At 40.1% G+C, this 16154-nt stretch overlaps 2 protein-coding genes across 3 annotated transcripts in view; one reads left to right on the top strand and one right to left on the bottom strand.

Moving 5' to 3' along the window:
• Positions 1–10186, top strand: part of LOC306881941 (rho GTPase-activating protein 21-A-like) — a 55719-nt gene extending 45533 nt beyond the window's left edge. For both annotated transcript variants that reach the window (XM_079436324.1, XM_079436325.1), the window contains 9 exons: positions 1708–1866; positions 1959–2037; positions 2404–2477; positions 2618–2707; positions 3030–3155; positions 3234–3275; positions 4206–4311; positions 7013–7044; positions 7185–10186. In XM_079436324.1, the coding sequence (XP_079292450.1) occupies positions 1708–1866; positions 1959–2037; positions 2404–2477; positions 2618–2707; positions 3030–3155; positions 3234–3275; positions 4206–4311; positions 7013–7044; positions 7185–8726 (2250 nt within the window). In that variant the 3' untranslated portion in view covers positions 8727–10186. The remainder of the gene's footprint in view (positions 1–1707; positions 1867–1958; positions 2038–2403; positions 2478–2617; positions 2708–3029; positions 3156–3233; positions 3276–4205; positions 4312–7012; positions 7045–7184) is intronic.
• A 2599-nt stretch (positions 10187–12785) lies between these two features.
• LOC306881921 (A-type potassium channel modulatory protein DPP6-like) overlaps positions 12786–16154 on the bottom strand; it is a 29830-nt gene continuing 26461 nt past the window's right edge. The window contains exons 19-23 of the mRNA XM_079436284.1: positions 15719–15836; positions 15570–15628; positions 14828–14900; positions 14637–14710; positions 12786–13012 (exon numbers count right to left, since the gene is read on the bottom strand). Of these exons, the coding sequence (XP_079292410.1) occupies positions 12863–13012; positions 14637–14710; positions 14828–14900; positions 15570–15628; positions 15719–15836 (474 nt within the window). The 3' untranslated portion in view covers positions 12786–12862. The remainder of the gene's footprint in view (positions 13013–14636; positions 14711–14827; positions 14901–15569; positions 15629–15718; positions 15837–16154) is intronic.

The following is a 16154-nucleotide window of genomic DNA, read 5'->3' as shown; positions in this document are numbered from 1 at the left end:
AACAGCTTATAAACCTACTAAAACTGTAGTTAAAAATGAAGTTGATATGACTCCTTTCCTTTATTTTCTCCATTTGAAAACATTAGACTTTCTATGTTCATTTTGCTTACTGCTAATATTAATGTTGCTGCTAAAGCTTTTTATAAATAAAATGTTTTTTATTGTTGTAATACGAAGATTAAATTGAACATGACAGGGCTCTAGACTGCGACCAAAATGGTAATTGTTTGCGAGTTAAAATTTGACGTGGTCGCATTTGTACGAGTGCCAGGTCTGCGCTGCTCCAAAGCGTCTGCTTCATACAGCGCGCGCTGCCAGCCGCAGCACATTATAGCAGGAGTCAGATTTCACTGATCACGTGAAGAGAGGTGCTTTCACCACGAGCGCTTAGTGGGTAGAGCCTGGTTTATACTTGCCGCGTTAGCACGAGCGTGAAGGTGCGCGTCGCGGATGGAGCGCAACGGATGGATTTGTTTCAAACTAAAGTAAAAGACCGCTTCTTAAACCAGAGAAGGTGAACGTGGTGTATTCTTGTAGAAAAAACATGCAAGTCCTGTCAGCTACAGCCAGTTTAGTTTTACTTTTCTTTTTGTTTTCGTTTTGAGAAGCTTGTTATCTTTGCTGTTTACCTCAGGTTATGCTATGGAGGCTTTCCTTAATTAAAAAAAATATATATATTAATATTTATTTGCTTCCTCAGAGTTTGCTAAACATTCTGTAATATACTAGGTACTGTATATAGTACAGCATGTGGTGTGTCCTATGCCATGCCTCGTCTTATTCGTTTTTGTTGATAAATTGTCAACTTACTGTTTTATTGTTGTTGCGCTTTTTAATTAAGAATAACAATGAATCCATCTTTTGTTTTAGTCTTAAAAAGTTAAAGGTGTATAGATATAAGCAAAACAGACAATGATCTTTTCTTGTAAAATGTGACACCAAGATCGCAAATTTGAAAGTAAAAAGCGCACGAAAAAAGGAATTCCTGTTCACAAAATTTAAATCACAAATAATACAGATGAAAAAGAACGAGTTTAATGTTGAAAACTTTCGTTACCATATAACTATAAACTATGATAAAAGTTCATCAGCATGCATTGATTAATCAAATGTTGTAGCAAAAACAAATTGCAACCAAATTATGTTCTCGTGCGCAAAAGTGAGATCAGTGGGAAGAATGAGTCTAGAGCCCTGCGTGAAAGACTGCTAATTCTCAAAACATTTTTTGTTAAGATGACTGAAAGGAGGAAAAACCAAAGTGAAGTATGGACTTACTTCACGCAGTCATTTATTTATTTTATAACAGTAAATAAATATCGGTTCTGCATATCGGTTATCGGGCACATAGACATGCAAATAATTGGTATCGGTATCGGTTATAAAAAATCAATATCGGTCGATCACTAATTGTTAGTATATTTCCCCCTGTGTGTGTCTGAATGTTTTACATTTAAATCTTTAGTATGTTTATATATATATATATATATATATATATATTACACTACTGAGAAGTAAATAAAATAATGAAATTAATGTAAATAAATAATAAAATGCATTTAATAAAATTCATGCCATGATGGGAAAATATGAGTGGTTCTAAAAATAGATTCCATTTTCTTTGACTTTGGGGTGAAAAATGACCTACTTATTGAGTTTTGTGAGATTATGATATTAAAAATAACACTAATTACTATCTGTAATCTACAGTTTGTGCCTTTGATCGTGGATGTGTGTTGTAAGCTGGTGGAGGAGAGAGGGTTGGAGTACACAGGCATTTATAGAGTCCCTGGAAACAACACTGCCATCTCGAGCATGCAGGAGGAACTAGACACTAAAGGCATGACAGACATTGATATCCAGGATGATGTGAGTAAACACTTTGTGTTGTGTGATATTATACCTGAGAGCTTGTACCATAAAGACAGACCTGATCTTTGTGCTTTCATTTTGTTCAGCAGAAGTGGCGAGACCTCAATGTGATCAGCAGTTTGCTCAAGTCCTTTTTTAGGAAACTTCCGGAGCCTCTGTTTACCAACGGTGAGACACATGATCGCATAGGATAGATGATTCCTCTGGCTTTATACAAAATGCATGGAAAATACTGTCTGCTGTCTCTCATAGAGAGCATCTCGTATCTAAGAAAATCTTGTATCCAAGCTCTATTTTCTCCACTTGTGGAGAAAGGACTCCTCCTAGAGGACAACAAAAGCAAGCCTGAAAAATGTGTGGATTTTTTTTTCTTTTTAATTTAAATAATAAAATGTAAAGTCATAAAGGTCTATATTGAATCTTAGATTTTATGTATGTTTAGCTATAATATTTTATAGCATTTTTTTTGGCGTGGGGAGCCTCAGTAATACACTTCCGGAATGTTCTTATAATGCTTGTTTGCTCTGATCATAGAAAAATATTCCAACTTTATTGATGCCAATCGAATGGAGGACCCTGTTGAGCGGTTAAAAACACTGAAGAGACTGGTACGGTTTATCTGAAGACCTCTGTTGATTTACTAAATATTGACATTTACTAGATTGGAAAAAGAAAAATCCTTTAAATCAGCAATAAAATCCTCAACAGATAACAGGTTTAAACTATATTTACTGTTTTTTCTGCTCAGATTCATGAGTTACCAGACCATCATTATGAAACGCTGAAGTTCCTCTCTGGACATCTCAAAACTGTCTCTGAAAACTGTGAGAAAAACAAGGTATGAGCTTTGTAAATGTTTGGTTCATTGACCCTGTCTACGTGAGTTCAACAACCTATGACAAGAAATTATGAATAGAAATACTTTAATCTGCTTTTGTAGATACTATTACTTAACACTAAATAATCTCTTTCATAAGTAAAAAATTAAATAATATAATCAGGTCATTAAAACGACAGTGTTGCTCAGTCTTATCTGTCATAGCTTGTCTGAAGAACCCGGAAGCACAAATGCTTGTTGTGTGATGTCAATAATTTCCATTACAGATAGAAAAGAAAAGTGATGAAAGCCATTAATGGAAGCTTTCTTTGTATTTTATTAGATGGAGCCACGTAACTTGGCCATTGTGTTTGGCCCAACTCTTGTCAGAACTTCTGAAGACAACATGACGCACATGGTCACGCACATGCCTGATCAGTACAAGATCGTTGAGACTCTCATTCAGCAAGTAAGAGCTTTTTCCCTTTCATCTGTGTGTAAACTAATGTCTGAACTCTGCTGAACGTTCTGCTTTGCTCTTCTACAGTATGATTGGTTCTTCACAGAAGATGGAGATGAAGAGCCAACGGTGAGTCTGTAGCTTCCTGCCATTCTTCTCTGAGTGGATTTCTGAGCCCTAAACAAACATCACCATGCTGTCAAGAACTGGAGACTCGAGTCTCCAGGGTAACACGGGTCAGAAACATCATCCTCATCTTTTTCTCAGTTTTACTTTTGTCCTATTTCCACCTGGTCCACCTCGCTTGTGTAGAGCTATTTAGGTGCAGATAACATCGAGGAACTTCCTATGCCCTTACTGGGGCAGACTGATCATTTTTGGGACCCCAAGGAGAGTTCAGACCTGATGCATTATTTCATTTTTACAGAACAAAAGCTGCATTACAGGTATCTCTGAAACTAGGGTGTGAGGCAAGTTAGAAGCTTATTTTAATATAGCTTCATGCAGCTTTGCATCTTTATACAGAGTTGATGAGAGCCGCTTTAACTCATAGCGTACAGTGCACAGGTCATACACTCATAGCATACAGTGCTCACCATGCTCTCTTTAAATGGCTGTGGATACTGATCCGTGAGTTAAATCCACCACTGCTAAATGCAGACTTGCTTTGTCTTTCCAAAAGCTGAATTCAAAATCAACAAAGAACTAATAAACTAACCAATTTCACTGTATTTTCTGCTCTTTACTTTCATGCAGTAGCAGACTGTAAACCTGCAAGAAATTGACTTTGAATCGATTTTAAGTCCTGATTTGCTGGTGAATAAGATCACATGGATTTTTTTCAGTCACTTTATGGACATTATAGACCCACCAGCATTTGCAAGGTGGTTGAAGCTGCCACTGCTCACAAATAATCTTTGCAAACAGTGTTTTAAAAAGAAAGTCAACATGTGTTTGTTTGGAAAAGTTCATACATACACTGCTTAAAACGGCACTCAAAGTTCGCTTTGCCTCATGTAAACGGTTTATGAATTGAATCTCTCTCATTGTTTATGTCAGACCACCGTGGAGCAAGAGAGCACAGTTCAGTCTCAGCCTGTGCCCAACATTGACCATCTGCTGACCAACATTGGCCGCACCGCTCCGTCACCGGGAGACGTCTCAGGTAATCTTGCATTCATAGTCCAACTGTTCCAGGCTAGGGATACGAGTTTAGGAGAATGGATATTACTTAAAACCAAAGTGAGACGTACAGTGTGTTCAGATGTTACTGTGTATGTTTAGACTCTCTTAATATATTTCAGATGATTAGCAGATGCTCATGCTTTCCATTTAGATCTGTCAATGTTTAGAGTGAACAAAAGCAAGCTTGCCAGAAATGTCTTGGTGCATATGTAAAGGTGAACTATTTTAGCAATTTTGCATTGGTCAAACATATTTGATGAGCTATCTGAAAATTGGTTAAAATAGTTCCTATGTATGTGATGCTTATGAATCGACTTTTTTCCATTGAATTGTTTCTTTACCTTCCGCCATTGTTTTAGACTTGTTGCCTTTATTTCAATGCTATGATTTCTCCAGAATTCTCCTTTTGCTTTGGTTTGTATTGGTTTGAACCTCACTCATTGTCATCCCTCCCCTAATGCTTTAGTCTCCGTTATGACTCCACTCCTCCTTTTCTTTCAGTTCTTTTCCCTCCTTACTCTTCTCTTGTGCTAACCCGGCGTGTTCTTTCCCAAAAGAAATGGAAAAACCAATGATAAACCACCAAAGGGTTACCCGTCTGACCCATCTTGTCTCTAGTGTTTTCTTCTCCCTTGTCCCTGTCCAGCACTGCTCACACATTACCCAATCTTGACACAGGCCAAGTGGGCGGCGTCTATCACTCGGTGATGTCACTGATGGACTCTGTAATGTCTGTGATGGACAGCTGGGACTGTAGGAAGAAGGAGGAGTGTTGTCCCCAATGTAGCTGCCTAGTCTGCAGAAATCCCCGATTCTTATAAATTGAAAGCGAATCCGGGACAAACCCACCAGAAAACAAAAGAAACAAAAAAAGAGTGTCAGAGAAGTTGATATTTGTCATCGTCGTGTTGCACGTTTCATATCTTATAAGACTATTATTAACAGAGAGGATACAGAGCTGTGATGGTGTAATGTGTCTGAAAAGCCTCTTTGCTGTCTCTCGTTGTCTCTGAAGCTGACCGCAAGGAGTTCTAGCATGGTATGGTCTTCAGGATTTCCTCCAGTCTTGTGGCATACCGTAACTGTCATTGATGATGTCTGAAGGGGTGTGGTGAGGGGCTGAGCCGGCTCAAATCATAAAGCTCCCGACGAATATCGTACCATTCAAAAGCATTAGTAGCTCTTGATGGAGAGTGAGCAAAGGGGCTTTTGAGTGGTGAAGTAGCCCATCGTAAGGACTCGCTTCCTCCTCGTAGCTTTGGCCCCTTTAGCCCCTTTCTGCCCTCCTGTCATATCTGACCCTTGTTGTCCCTTGTCATAGTCTCTCAGTGCTTTAATTCATTCTGCATCTCCATGTTATGCACCGACAAGCTGATTCCATTCAACACAAACATGGTTCCTCAAGTGACTGATTTGACTTGTAAAAGGACATTCAGACTTGCAACATAGTTCGGTCAATTTTAGCTGGTAATTTCAGGTGCTGTGTGACTGAAGGCCTGGCATACTTCTTTTTCCACGTTCCACTCCGTCTCGCGCACAGCTGTGTCCACGCAGCTTTCAAAGTATTGTCAACTGCAGATGAACGAGTTTGACATATGCGTTCGACACATTGATATCGCACCTGCGCTGTTTTATGCAGACACAAAATTGGCCTGCACACGGACAGTGCGCGGACCGTTGCGGAAAGTGGATGGCCGAAGTATACTTTGGACTTGACCACTAGCTTTGGTTAGAATGGATCCATATAGAAAAGCACAGTACAGCTACATGGCGACCTCTAGTATTAACATCATTTAATATGTTTCTTATTTCACAACAACTTGACATCTCTGTGCCTGTTTTATATAAACACACCTTATTATGCTTTATTTCAAATCTCCCATATCTAAACTTGTCGCAGTTAATATAGTTGAATTATTACTGTTATTTGAGCTAATAGTTACTGTGCACATTTAAATTCTCTAGCCACTTATTGCCTTAAAAATACTAGAAATGGCTAGGGACCGCTATGTAATATAAGGGATATATTACATAGCGGTAGGCAAAATTACGAAGTAGGTGGAAAAAACACTAAACTTAACATTTTAAAAAGATTTTTGTGACTAAGGGACTTAATATGCATGTGTATTAAGCACATGAATCCCATGATGCAATATAACCAACTCATGTTGGTTTACAAAAGTAAAGAATCAAGCATACTCAGCCATTTGAAATTTCCGACCAGATTTGCGTCAACTCTTACCCCTAATACATAGCTGTAAGGATGTCCATCCCTGCCTTGGTGATGTCTCTGAGTTGGGAAAGAATGCCTGTAGACCTGTTCTGCTGGCTCCGTGTGTTTGTTTGTATGTATGTGTGTGTTTGTCAGTGATTGGTGATTTAAATGTGGACAGGCTGTCTGTCTGTGTGTGAATGTGTGCATGAGCTGCCTCCTGTCTTACTGCACCCTGCCGGGTTCTTGTCCTCACTCATTTCTCTTTCCTCCATTTCTCTCTGTGCGATGGCTTATGTGTGTCGCCTTCATCTCTCAGATCTCTACATGACTCCACTGTTTGTGCTGTTCCACTGCTGTTGTGGTGAAGGATATTTATATTTCAATCTCCCCTCGTCTCTGGCTCTTTGTCCCTGCTGTATTCCACTTAAAATAGCCTGCTTACCGTTTTCTCTCCTTGTTCCACTAGATTCAACCACCAGTGACTCTGCCAAATCAAAGGTGAGTGTTTTCTTTTATTGAGGGCATTACAAAATCGCTATATACAAAAGGAGACGATTTCTGTTTCAGAAGCCAATTCCCTGTGATTGATCACATTGCGTTGTAAATTCACACGTGTCTTTATGTGCTTGGTTCTGTAGCAGGGTTCCTGGGGATCTGGTAAAGACCAATATAGTAGAGAGCTGCTGCGTACTTCCATCTTTGCTAGCCGAAAACGCAAAAAGCCTAAGGACAAGCCTCAGCCGAGCAGCTCTGACGACGACCTGGACGCTTGTTTCTCTAAGAAGGATCTTCCGGTGCAAAATGATCCAAATTGGCCTGCTGATGACCAAACTGAGGATGCTGAGAGTGAAGTTGGACTTGATGACCAAATAGAAAGGACAGAGGATGATGAGCAAAGCCCAGGAGACAGCCTTGACCTAACCTCTGAAAACAAGCAGCTTATTTCTGAACACCTGCCCCAGGAGACTTGTCCTTCATCTAAGATCATCACATCGCCTAAATCTAGTTATCACATGACTCGCCAAAGTTCCCTGTCCGATCCTCCCTCCAACTACGACGACGGATGCGTCTCAGATCTGGGCACGCTTAACAGCACCAGCTCCCAGGCCTCAGTACCCAGAATGAGGCACGGGAGGACACCGGGTCACTGGATGGAGAGCACAGGAATGGGCCCAGGAGCCGAGGTCTGCTCTATCACGTCAGATTACTCCACCACCTCCTCCATGACCTTCCACACGGGGGTGGAGTCCATCGCCCTCAGTCCGGAGGTGCAATCGGTCGCCGAAAGCCGCGGGGATGATGCTGACGATGAAAGAAGTGAGCTCATCAGTGAGGGACGACCCATGGAGACCGACAGTGAGAGCGATTTATCAGTCTTTGCCGGTGGCCGGGATAGCGGGCCGACCGAAGATAGCAACCAACCGGAGGGCAGCGTCACACCTTTGCAAGATGTACCCAACCTAATCCCCTCCCATCGAATCATCGCGTGCGACACCCTGGCACGCAAGAGAGGGAGTCAGCAGAAGACGGACAGCGAGTCTTCAGCAGACGGGAACTGCAGCGACAAGGAATCCAGTCGACTCTCGCGAGTACTAGAGGCAGTCAAAGGCCGGTCCACCGGCAGTCTGAGCTCTTCCTCTCGCAGCGAATCGGAACGAGCCGAACCCATGTGGCGAATCAAAATCACAGACCGGTTAAAGTGTCGACTGAGGACGTCAGCAGATGACATGTTTGGGATGGGTTCCCAGCACACCAGGTCACCCGAGACTCGGAGTAAACGGAAAAGCAACATTCGCCGCAGGCACACCATGGGTGGTCAGCGGGACTTTGCTGAGCTGTCGGTAATTGGGGACTGGCAAAGAGTCGAGGGCAATGAGCTCTCGGCTATGGATCGCTTAAAGCCCAAATGCAGTTCGCAGGACTTCTCCATCAGAGACTGGATCGCTCGAGAGCGACACCGCACCAGCAACCCCGAAGTTAGTGTGGATGTACTAGACCTGCACCCTTCCCGATCACAGGCCCTGTTCTCCGCTGGGTCCTCGCACTCCCACTTGGGTCAGCTCCTTAATGGAGATGTAGCGGCCGCTCAGAGCAAGAGCCTAAGCCTGGCTGCAGATGCCCACCCTCACAAACTCTCTGGTGCTCAAGTGGTCCGTTCCCGTTTCTATCAGTACCTGTGAAATCGTGTGTGAGTTTGCGCTCATGTATATTATATACGAGCACACGGTTTGAGTGTCTGAGTATTGACATGTTTTAAGGTACTTGAGCGATGCTTGTAAGCCATGTTGGCAGCGAGTCGATATCATGAGCGAGAGTGCATGTGAGATCGGGAGAGAGCGTGTATGAAATTGCTATTGAGCGTTCTCTGAGAGTTGCGAGGAATGTTTTTGAAACATCCTGTGATATTTCCTTCTGTGAATGAAATTATGTACCGATCTAATGTTGTACAGCGAACAGAGGCCCTCTCACTGTTGGCCGAAGTGCAGTATTGCTGGAAAACTGGGAGAACTCGAATTCCGGCGAGTATAGATTGTAGATTTGAGATACCACATCATGGAGCAGTTTTAGTCCAAATGGCTTGGAAGTTAAAGGAAAGTAACCAAGAAATAGGCTGAGCAGGTAGGTCAATAGGATGTTGAGAAGGCTAGAGTGTCTTGAGCCTTGATAAAAGATTTATTTTACTGGAAGTGTAAAGAGGCCCCCGTTGTTGCGATAGATCCTTCAGTAACCAAAACAAGAATGTATCTGCTTGTTGTAATACTAAACCAACTGCCATTTTAATTTATGAAGTGTATGTATTTCCCCTTTCTGTGCTTTTTTGTTTATTCTGCCTGTTTAGACTGCTTCGTGTGCTGTGCTTTGGAACAGTGTCTGTTTCGTTTTTCTTTTTTTAAGTGCAGTGCATGGCAGACACTCGGCACAGTAAACATTTTTAAATAACGGAAGACAAAAAGGAATTCAGTTTCGCTGATGCAATTTGCAGTGTACATGTTGCTGTTTGTTGTACTACGACTACTGAGACACGATTACTGTTTGGCATAAAGCTGGAAAAAAAGATGGGAAAAGAATGGATTGTTAGAGAACAAATCAGGTGTCTTTGGATCATGAAAGTGCCTCATATTGAATACTGGTATCGGGTTGTTGAAGGAGCCACATCTCACATTGTGTAAAAAAAAAAAAGTTTAAAAGATGATTTTTTTTTTTTTTTTTTTTTTTTTACTCCCCTCAGCCAGATTTCATTCATGGAAAAATGAGATGCTTCCATTCCTACAGCATTCCTCCTGGGTCTTAACACTATTTTAATGCATTATTGTTTTGCATTTGGTATTTTAACCAGACTTGAATTTTAAATATTCCTGTAAAGTAAGTAACTTAAATGTACATATCTATTTCATGTTTTAGCTGCTCCTCTTCCTCCGGTCATCTTCATTGCATCAGTTTCTTTTTGTAAGTGTTGTACGATACAGAGGTGAGGTTAAGGGACCTGGGAGAGTGAAGGCGAACATGCTAATCATCTCTGGGGGTCTTCAGTCTCCCCATGTGTGAACAATGCTTCCCTAACTGTTTGTATCATGCTGGGTCTGCTCACGTGGTGGATGCACATTGTAAAACACTGGAAAATAAACCCTTTTTGTCTGATAAAGAACTAGTCCTGTTGAATTATTTCCTCATTCATTTCAGATTGGCACCACAAGGGGGCAGACTGCTATCGCAGGAACTTGCATGATATTTGTGATGGCTAAAACAAAACGCTGTAACTACTTGTTCAATAAATGTGAACGACATAAATGTAGCCATATGGAAACTTGCAGTATATGAAGAAACAAACAAAATAGCTTTCAAAATGCTTTATGTACAAGGTACACACAAGTAGGGACCAAAACAGTAGTAATTTACACATCAGTGCATCTGCTTACAAGACAGGATTTCACTTACAACAATAAATTCAGTGGAACCACAGGAACATTCAAGCTGTCAAAAGTAACGACACGTAAATAGATACATTAAAACAAAGGAAACCATCTTGCCACCATGCCAAATTATAGAGCAAGAAAATATATTCTATGAAAAACATTCTTCAAAGACCTTTGTAACCACGAATGACATAAAACCCCAAACAAAACACAAACCTGCCCAAAGACGCTAGTCCTATGAATTCTGTATTCACAGTTAAGCTACTGGATTACTTTACAACTCAACTAGTACACAGGACTGTAAAGAAAATGTTCTTGGCAGGATTGTGGCATGGTTCTGTTTGATAACACAAAACATTATTTCTAAACCCCCCCCCATAAATTATTCATCCTACCTCATGGACTGCCTGTCTTTAGCAGGTATACTCCAATAAGGCACAGTGACTAAATGAATATCCATAGACATTTGCAGCTGCACTCAAAAAAAATAAAATAAAAGACTGTCCTTTTCGGAATGGGCCGATTCACAAATGAACAATATGCCATTGTGCCGACATGCGGACGCTGATATGGATACTTACAACAATTGATTGATTTTAAAGAACCGTTTACAGTAGCACATTTGATGAACAAATAGCCTCATGAAATGCACAGAACTAATTCCTGTCTAAATTTTTATGTATATGATTTAAGCACATTTGTTCAGCTCCAATAATTTTTTTTTTGTAAATTACCACATTCAACTGACATGTGAAAAATGGTTTTATAAATATTTCGCGCAAATTCATTTAGCATGAATAGGCCTCTATGGAGTCAAAACAATGCCGCATATATTTGCAAGAGAACTGAAGTATTGCAAAAGAAAAGAACGTTTTGCAAACGAAAATGAAAGTATTGAGAAAAAATTATGTGGTTTTGGTAAACAAAAATAAAGAATTGCAAAATATAAATGAAACGGAGCAAAAGCAATGATTTTGCTATACATATTTTCCATGGCCATATCTACTCGTTTATTTGCAACGCAAAAGTCAAGTTTGAGCTTGCGATACCGTTTTCCACTTTGCACCATGTTTTTGCGCATCTCACTTTGTGGCACTGTTTTGACATGGGGGTGGAGTCAAGGGATGGGGGCGTGTACAACAGGCCTGGGCATGCCTCCCTGGAAGTGACGTCATCGGGCCGAGAACTGATCCAGGCCCAATCATTGAGCAGAGGCATGCGGGTGGATCGTTTCCTTTTATTCACTAGCTTTAAAACATGCATGTTTTAATTTTATTAATATGTTTATGTGTATTAGCAGCGTATGCTCAAGTTAAAAAAGTTGTTAATATGAACATCTGCTCTTATTTCTCTCAATGTGCACACTTTTATAGCATTAAAATGTGTATCGTTTCATTTGCTTAACTAAATGTGTATCAACAGTTAAAATCTCTTAACCTGTGAGAGGGGAACGCTAGCGCACATCGTTCTTAAAAGGAAACGATCCACTCGCATGCCTCTGCTCAAAGACGGTGCCTGGATCAGTTGTGATATGCGTCTCAGGCCGATGACGTCACTTCTAGGGAGGCATGCCCAGGCCTTGTACACGCCCCCGTTCCTTGACTCCACCCCCATGTTAAAACAGTGCCACAAAGTGAGACGCGCAAAAACATGAAGTGCAAAGTGGAAAACGGTATCACAAGCTCAGACTTGACTTAAACGCAACAAAAAAGCAGTGTTGCAAATAAATTAGTAGATATGGCCATGGAAAATATGTATTGCAAAGTCAATGCTTTTGCTCCGTTTCATTTATATTTTGCAGTTCTTTATTTTTGTTTTCAAAACTTTTTTCTTCTTGCAATACTTCAATTCTCTTGCAAATATATGTGGCATTGTTTTGACTCCATATAGGCCCGATAACGATGACATTGACGACAGAAACAAATGGGTTCACAGGGACATTTATACCCAAATAAAGGACCTAAACTGGTTTGAACTCATCAGAACGTTACGCAGCAGGGAAAATAATGCTGAGTAAATCTGCAGCTTTTAATTCTGGCCAATCGTTCTTCTGTATATTGTGCTGTCGTCTCTTAAAGCTTTCTGTCAGCAATGCATGAATTACAGAACACAAGCATAAGAGTTTTGACCGAATCACGCACGTCCAGCTGGTTTTCTCGCACTGCTCGTGTGGTGCTGTGAGAATGAAATGGTTCATCATGTACCTCCACTGGTTCTTGTATCTCCAAGTCATTCAGATTCTTTCCTGGAGCCAATGAGCCAATCAGAGTTGAGGGACGTGGTCCATACAGAGGCTCAGGAGAAGCCATCAGAACTACCACGGGGATGGAGGAGGGTGGGCTGGAGGGGAGGAGTTTGCATATTGGGCTGTAAGCTGGCTCGTGCTGGATCTGAGTAGAACTTTAACCATCATCCTCATTGTCCTGCTCCAGTTTGTCTTCAGTCAGTATCTCTTGGGGTCTGAAACACTCCACAAAGAAGTTGACAAGCGACTGACTGAGATGTAGCTGCGCCTCTCTCGAGTGGAGGAAGTGGCCTTCATCTGGGTAGATCTGACAGACAAGCAAAACACTCATTCACTCAAGAACAAATCATTTTACCTCATTAATTTGTCTGATTAAGAATATGTGTGTGTGTATATATATATAGAGAGAGAGAAAGCGAGAATATCATGCTTTTATTCACAAATCTGTCATACACATCAACATAACAGTCCACAATTCATTACTTATTTCTGAGTGGTATTTAGCACTTGTCTATGTGATTGCTAAGGTGAGTGTATTTTGCATGTTGCTAGGGTGTTTAGCATGTTGCTAGGGTGTCAGGGTGTTTAGCATGTTGCTAGGGTGTCAGGGTGTTTTAACATGTTGCTAGGGTGTCTGACTGTTTTATCATGTTACTATGCGGTTGTTAAGGGTGTCTGAGTGTGTTTTGCATGTAGCTAGGGTGTCCAAGTGATTTTTAACATGTTGCTAGGGTGACTGAGTGTTTTAACATGTTTCTAATGGTATATGAGTGTTTTTAGCATGTTATTATCTGGTTGTTAAGGGTGTCTGAGTGTTTTAACATGTAGCTAGGTTGTTCTGAGTGTTTTAACATGTTGCTAGGTTGTCTGAGTGTAACATGCTTCTAAGGGTGTATGAGTGTTTCATCATGTTACTATCCGGTTGTTTAGTGTGTCTGAGTGTGTTTTGCATGTTGCTAGGGTGTCTGAGTGATCTTTAACATGTTGCTAGGGTGTCTGAGTATTTTTAGCTTGTTGCTAGGGTGTCTTAACACGTTGCTAAGGATGTATGAGTGTTTTTAGCATGTTATTATCTGGTTGTTAAGGGTGTCTAAGTGTTTTTTGCATGTTGTTAGGGTGTCTGAGTGTTTTAACGTTGCTAAGGATGTATGAGTGTTTTTAGCATGTTATTATCTGGTTGTTAAGGGTGTCTGAGTGTTTTAACATGTTGCTAGGTTGTCTGAGTGTAACATGCTTGTAAGGGTGTATGAGTGTTTCATCATGTTACTATCCGGTTGTTTAGTGTGTCTGAGTGTGTTTTGCATGTTGCTATGGTGTCTGAGTGATCTTTAACATGTTGCTAGGGTGTCTGAGGATTTTTAGCTTGTTGCTAGGGTGTCTTAACATGTTGCTAAGTGTGTGTGAATGTTTTCAGCATGTTATTATCTGGTTCTTAAGGGTGTCTAAGTGTTTTTTGCATGTCGCTAGGGTGTCTGAGTGTTTTAACATGTTGCTAAGCGTATATGAGTGTTTTTAGCATGTTATTATCTGGTTGTTAAGGGTGTCCGAGTGTTTTTTAACATGTTGCTGGGGTTCCGAGTGTTTTAGGGTGTCTGAGTGGTTTTAAGTTTGTTTCAATGTAGTTGCTAGGGTGTCTAAGTGGTTTGTAATGTGTTTCTATACAGTTGTTAAGGTGTTGTGAGGAAGTGAGTAAAAATATCACGTCTCTCCTCAGTGAGCCACATGATTTGAGGTGTCATTCATGTCTGCAGCACAACTGGAACAGGATGAGTTCTTGATTTGTACTAATAGTGTAAGTGGTTTGTTCAGATCAGTATATGTAACAGTAATAGTGATTCTTGATGCAACAAACACCACTAAAAAGATGTTAAATAATTCAGAAATGAGAGTCGATAGCTGAGAGCTTTAAATAGCGGCTGATCAGCTCTTACCTGTAATGTATAATTAGCTTTCTCATTTATCAGGTGGGTGATGAATTTGGCCGTGTGCTGAAAATGGACTTTCTCTGTGTGAACAGAAAGAAATGTTACACACAATCCAGTGCCAGTTAAACAAATGAAAGAAAAGCATGTATTTAAGAAATAAAGTTAAGCACAAGAAGCTTTGTTTAAATCAAGGGTACCGTCAGCCGTGGGGTGAATTATCAAAAGTTTTTTGTCCCTCAGTTGCTCCATGTGGTCTGTTAAACGCGCCATCTAAAAAATACAATATACAAGAATACAAGATAAAAAATACAAGATAACACCATATGTAAGACAGAGTCTTGGCGAGATTACTTAAAAATCATGTTACTGATTACTAATGATATTGTACTCAGTGATGTAATCAAGGTTACTCATTTTATGTATTGTATTCGGACTACTTTTGGATTACTTTTAGATTACTTTTGGATATAACTTGTTTATAGATTTAAATGGGATTATTGTTTTGAAAAAAATAAGAGAAATCAAATATGACCATTAATCGACATCAGCGAACTTGCAAATGTGTTGAAATTATTGAAATATTAACTTTAAATCTAAGGGGACTTCAAGCAGATATTTTAGGTCAAAGTGGTTTGACTGACAAAAAGTTTGGGTATCCTTGCATCATATGAAAAAAAATTTAAAAAGAAGAAAGAATAATGAGGGATAGTCAATTAATAAATAATGTAATGTCATTGCGTGAATAAATTGTAATCATGTAATCCATAATAAGTAACTAATCTAAATTAACATTTTAAAATAATATGATCTAAGTACAAGTACTTAATATTTGGGATCTGATGTCATAATCCAGATCACATGTAATCAGCTTCTATCCTGCTTGGTAACAGATGTGTCTGAGCTGATGATCTTCAACCATTTCATGTTGCTGTACATTACCTCATATTCTCTCTTACTGGCCTGCAGTGGTCCTAAATAGCGTTCAGAAAACGCAGAAGCTGTGGAACAGAAGATCATGAGTAACACTGAAATGAGACCATTTTATTCTGACAGGCATGAGTGATCAAACACTGGATATGACATCATACCGTATAAAGAGAAATCAGTGATGGGAGAGATGGCCGTGCCACACTTGATTTTGAATTTAAACACATTTGGATTTTCATCTGAGCGTAATAGTCGGCTGGCCAGGTATCCTCCATATGCCTGAAGCACACAAAACTGGTTATTAGAGATGCAGGAACATAAATTATGCTGAATGATACAATCAAACATCACATGGTACAATTCCATCATGAGAAAATTAATATGAATTCAACAATACAGACCTCCTGAAGGGAACGTGAAATCAAAACCGACTCTTACTATGTGTTCCCGCTTTTCTTTTGAATGAATCCTCACTGTATGCTGTTCCAGATCCTCTAAATGTTTTCTTTGAAATCATTCATCAAAATTTAATAATGATTGCTTTCCGGGCAGGGTTATTATAGTAAACTAAAACTATTTTTGTTCATTGATAATGTA

Source organism: Barbus barbus (genome assembly GCF_936440315.1).
Source record: "Barbus barbus genome assembly, chromosome: 15".
Lineage (NCBI taxonomy): Eukaryota > Metazoa > Chordata > Actinopteri > Cypriniformes > Cyprinidae > Barbus > Barbus barbus.
This window is presented reverse-complemented; position numbering and strand designations above follow the sequence as displayed.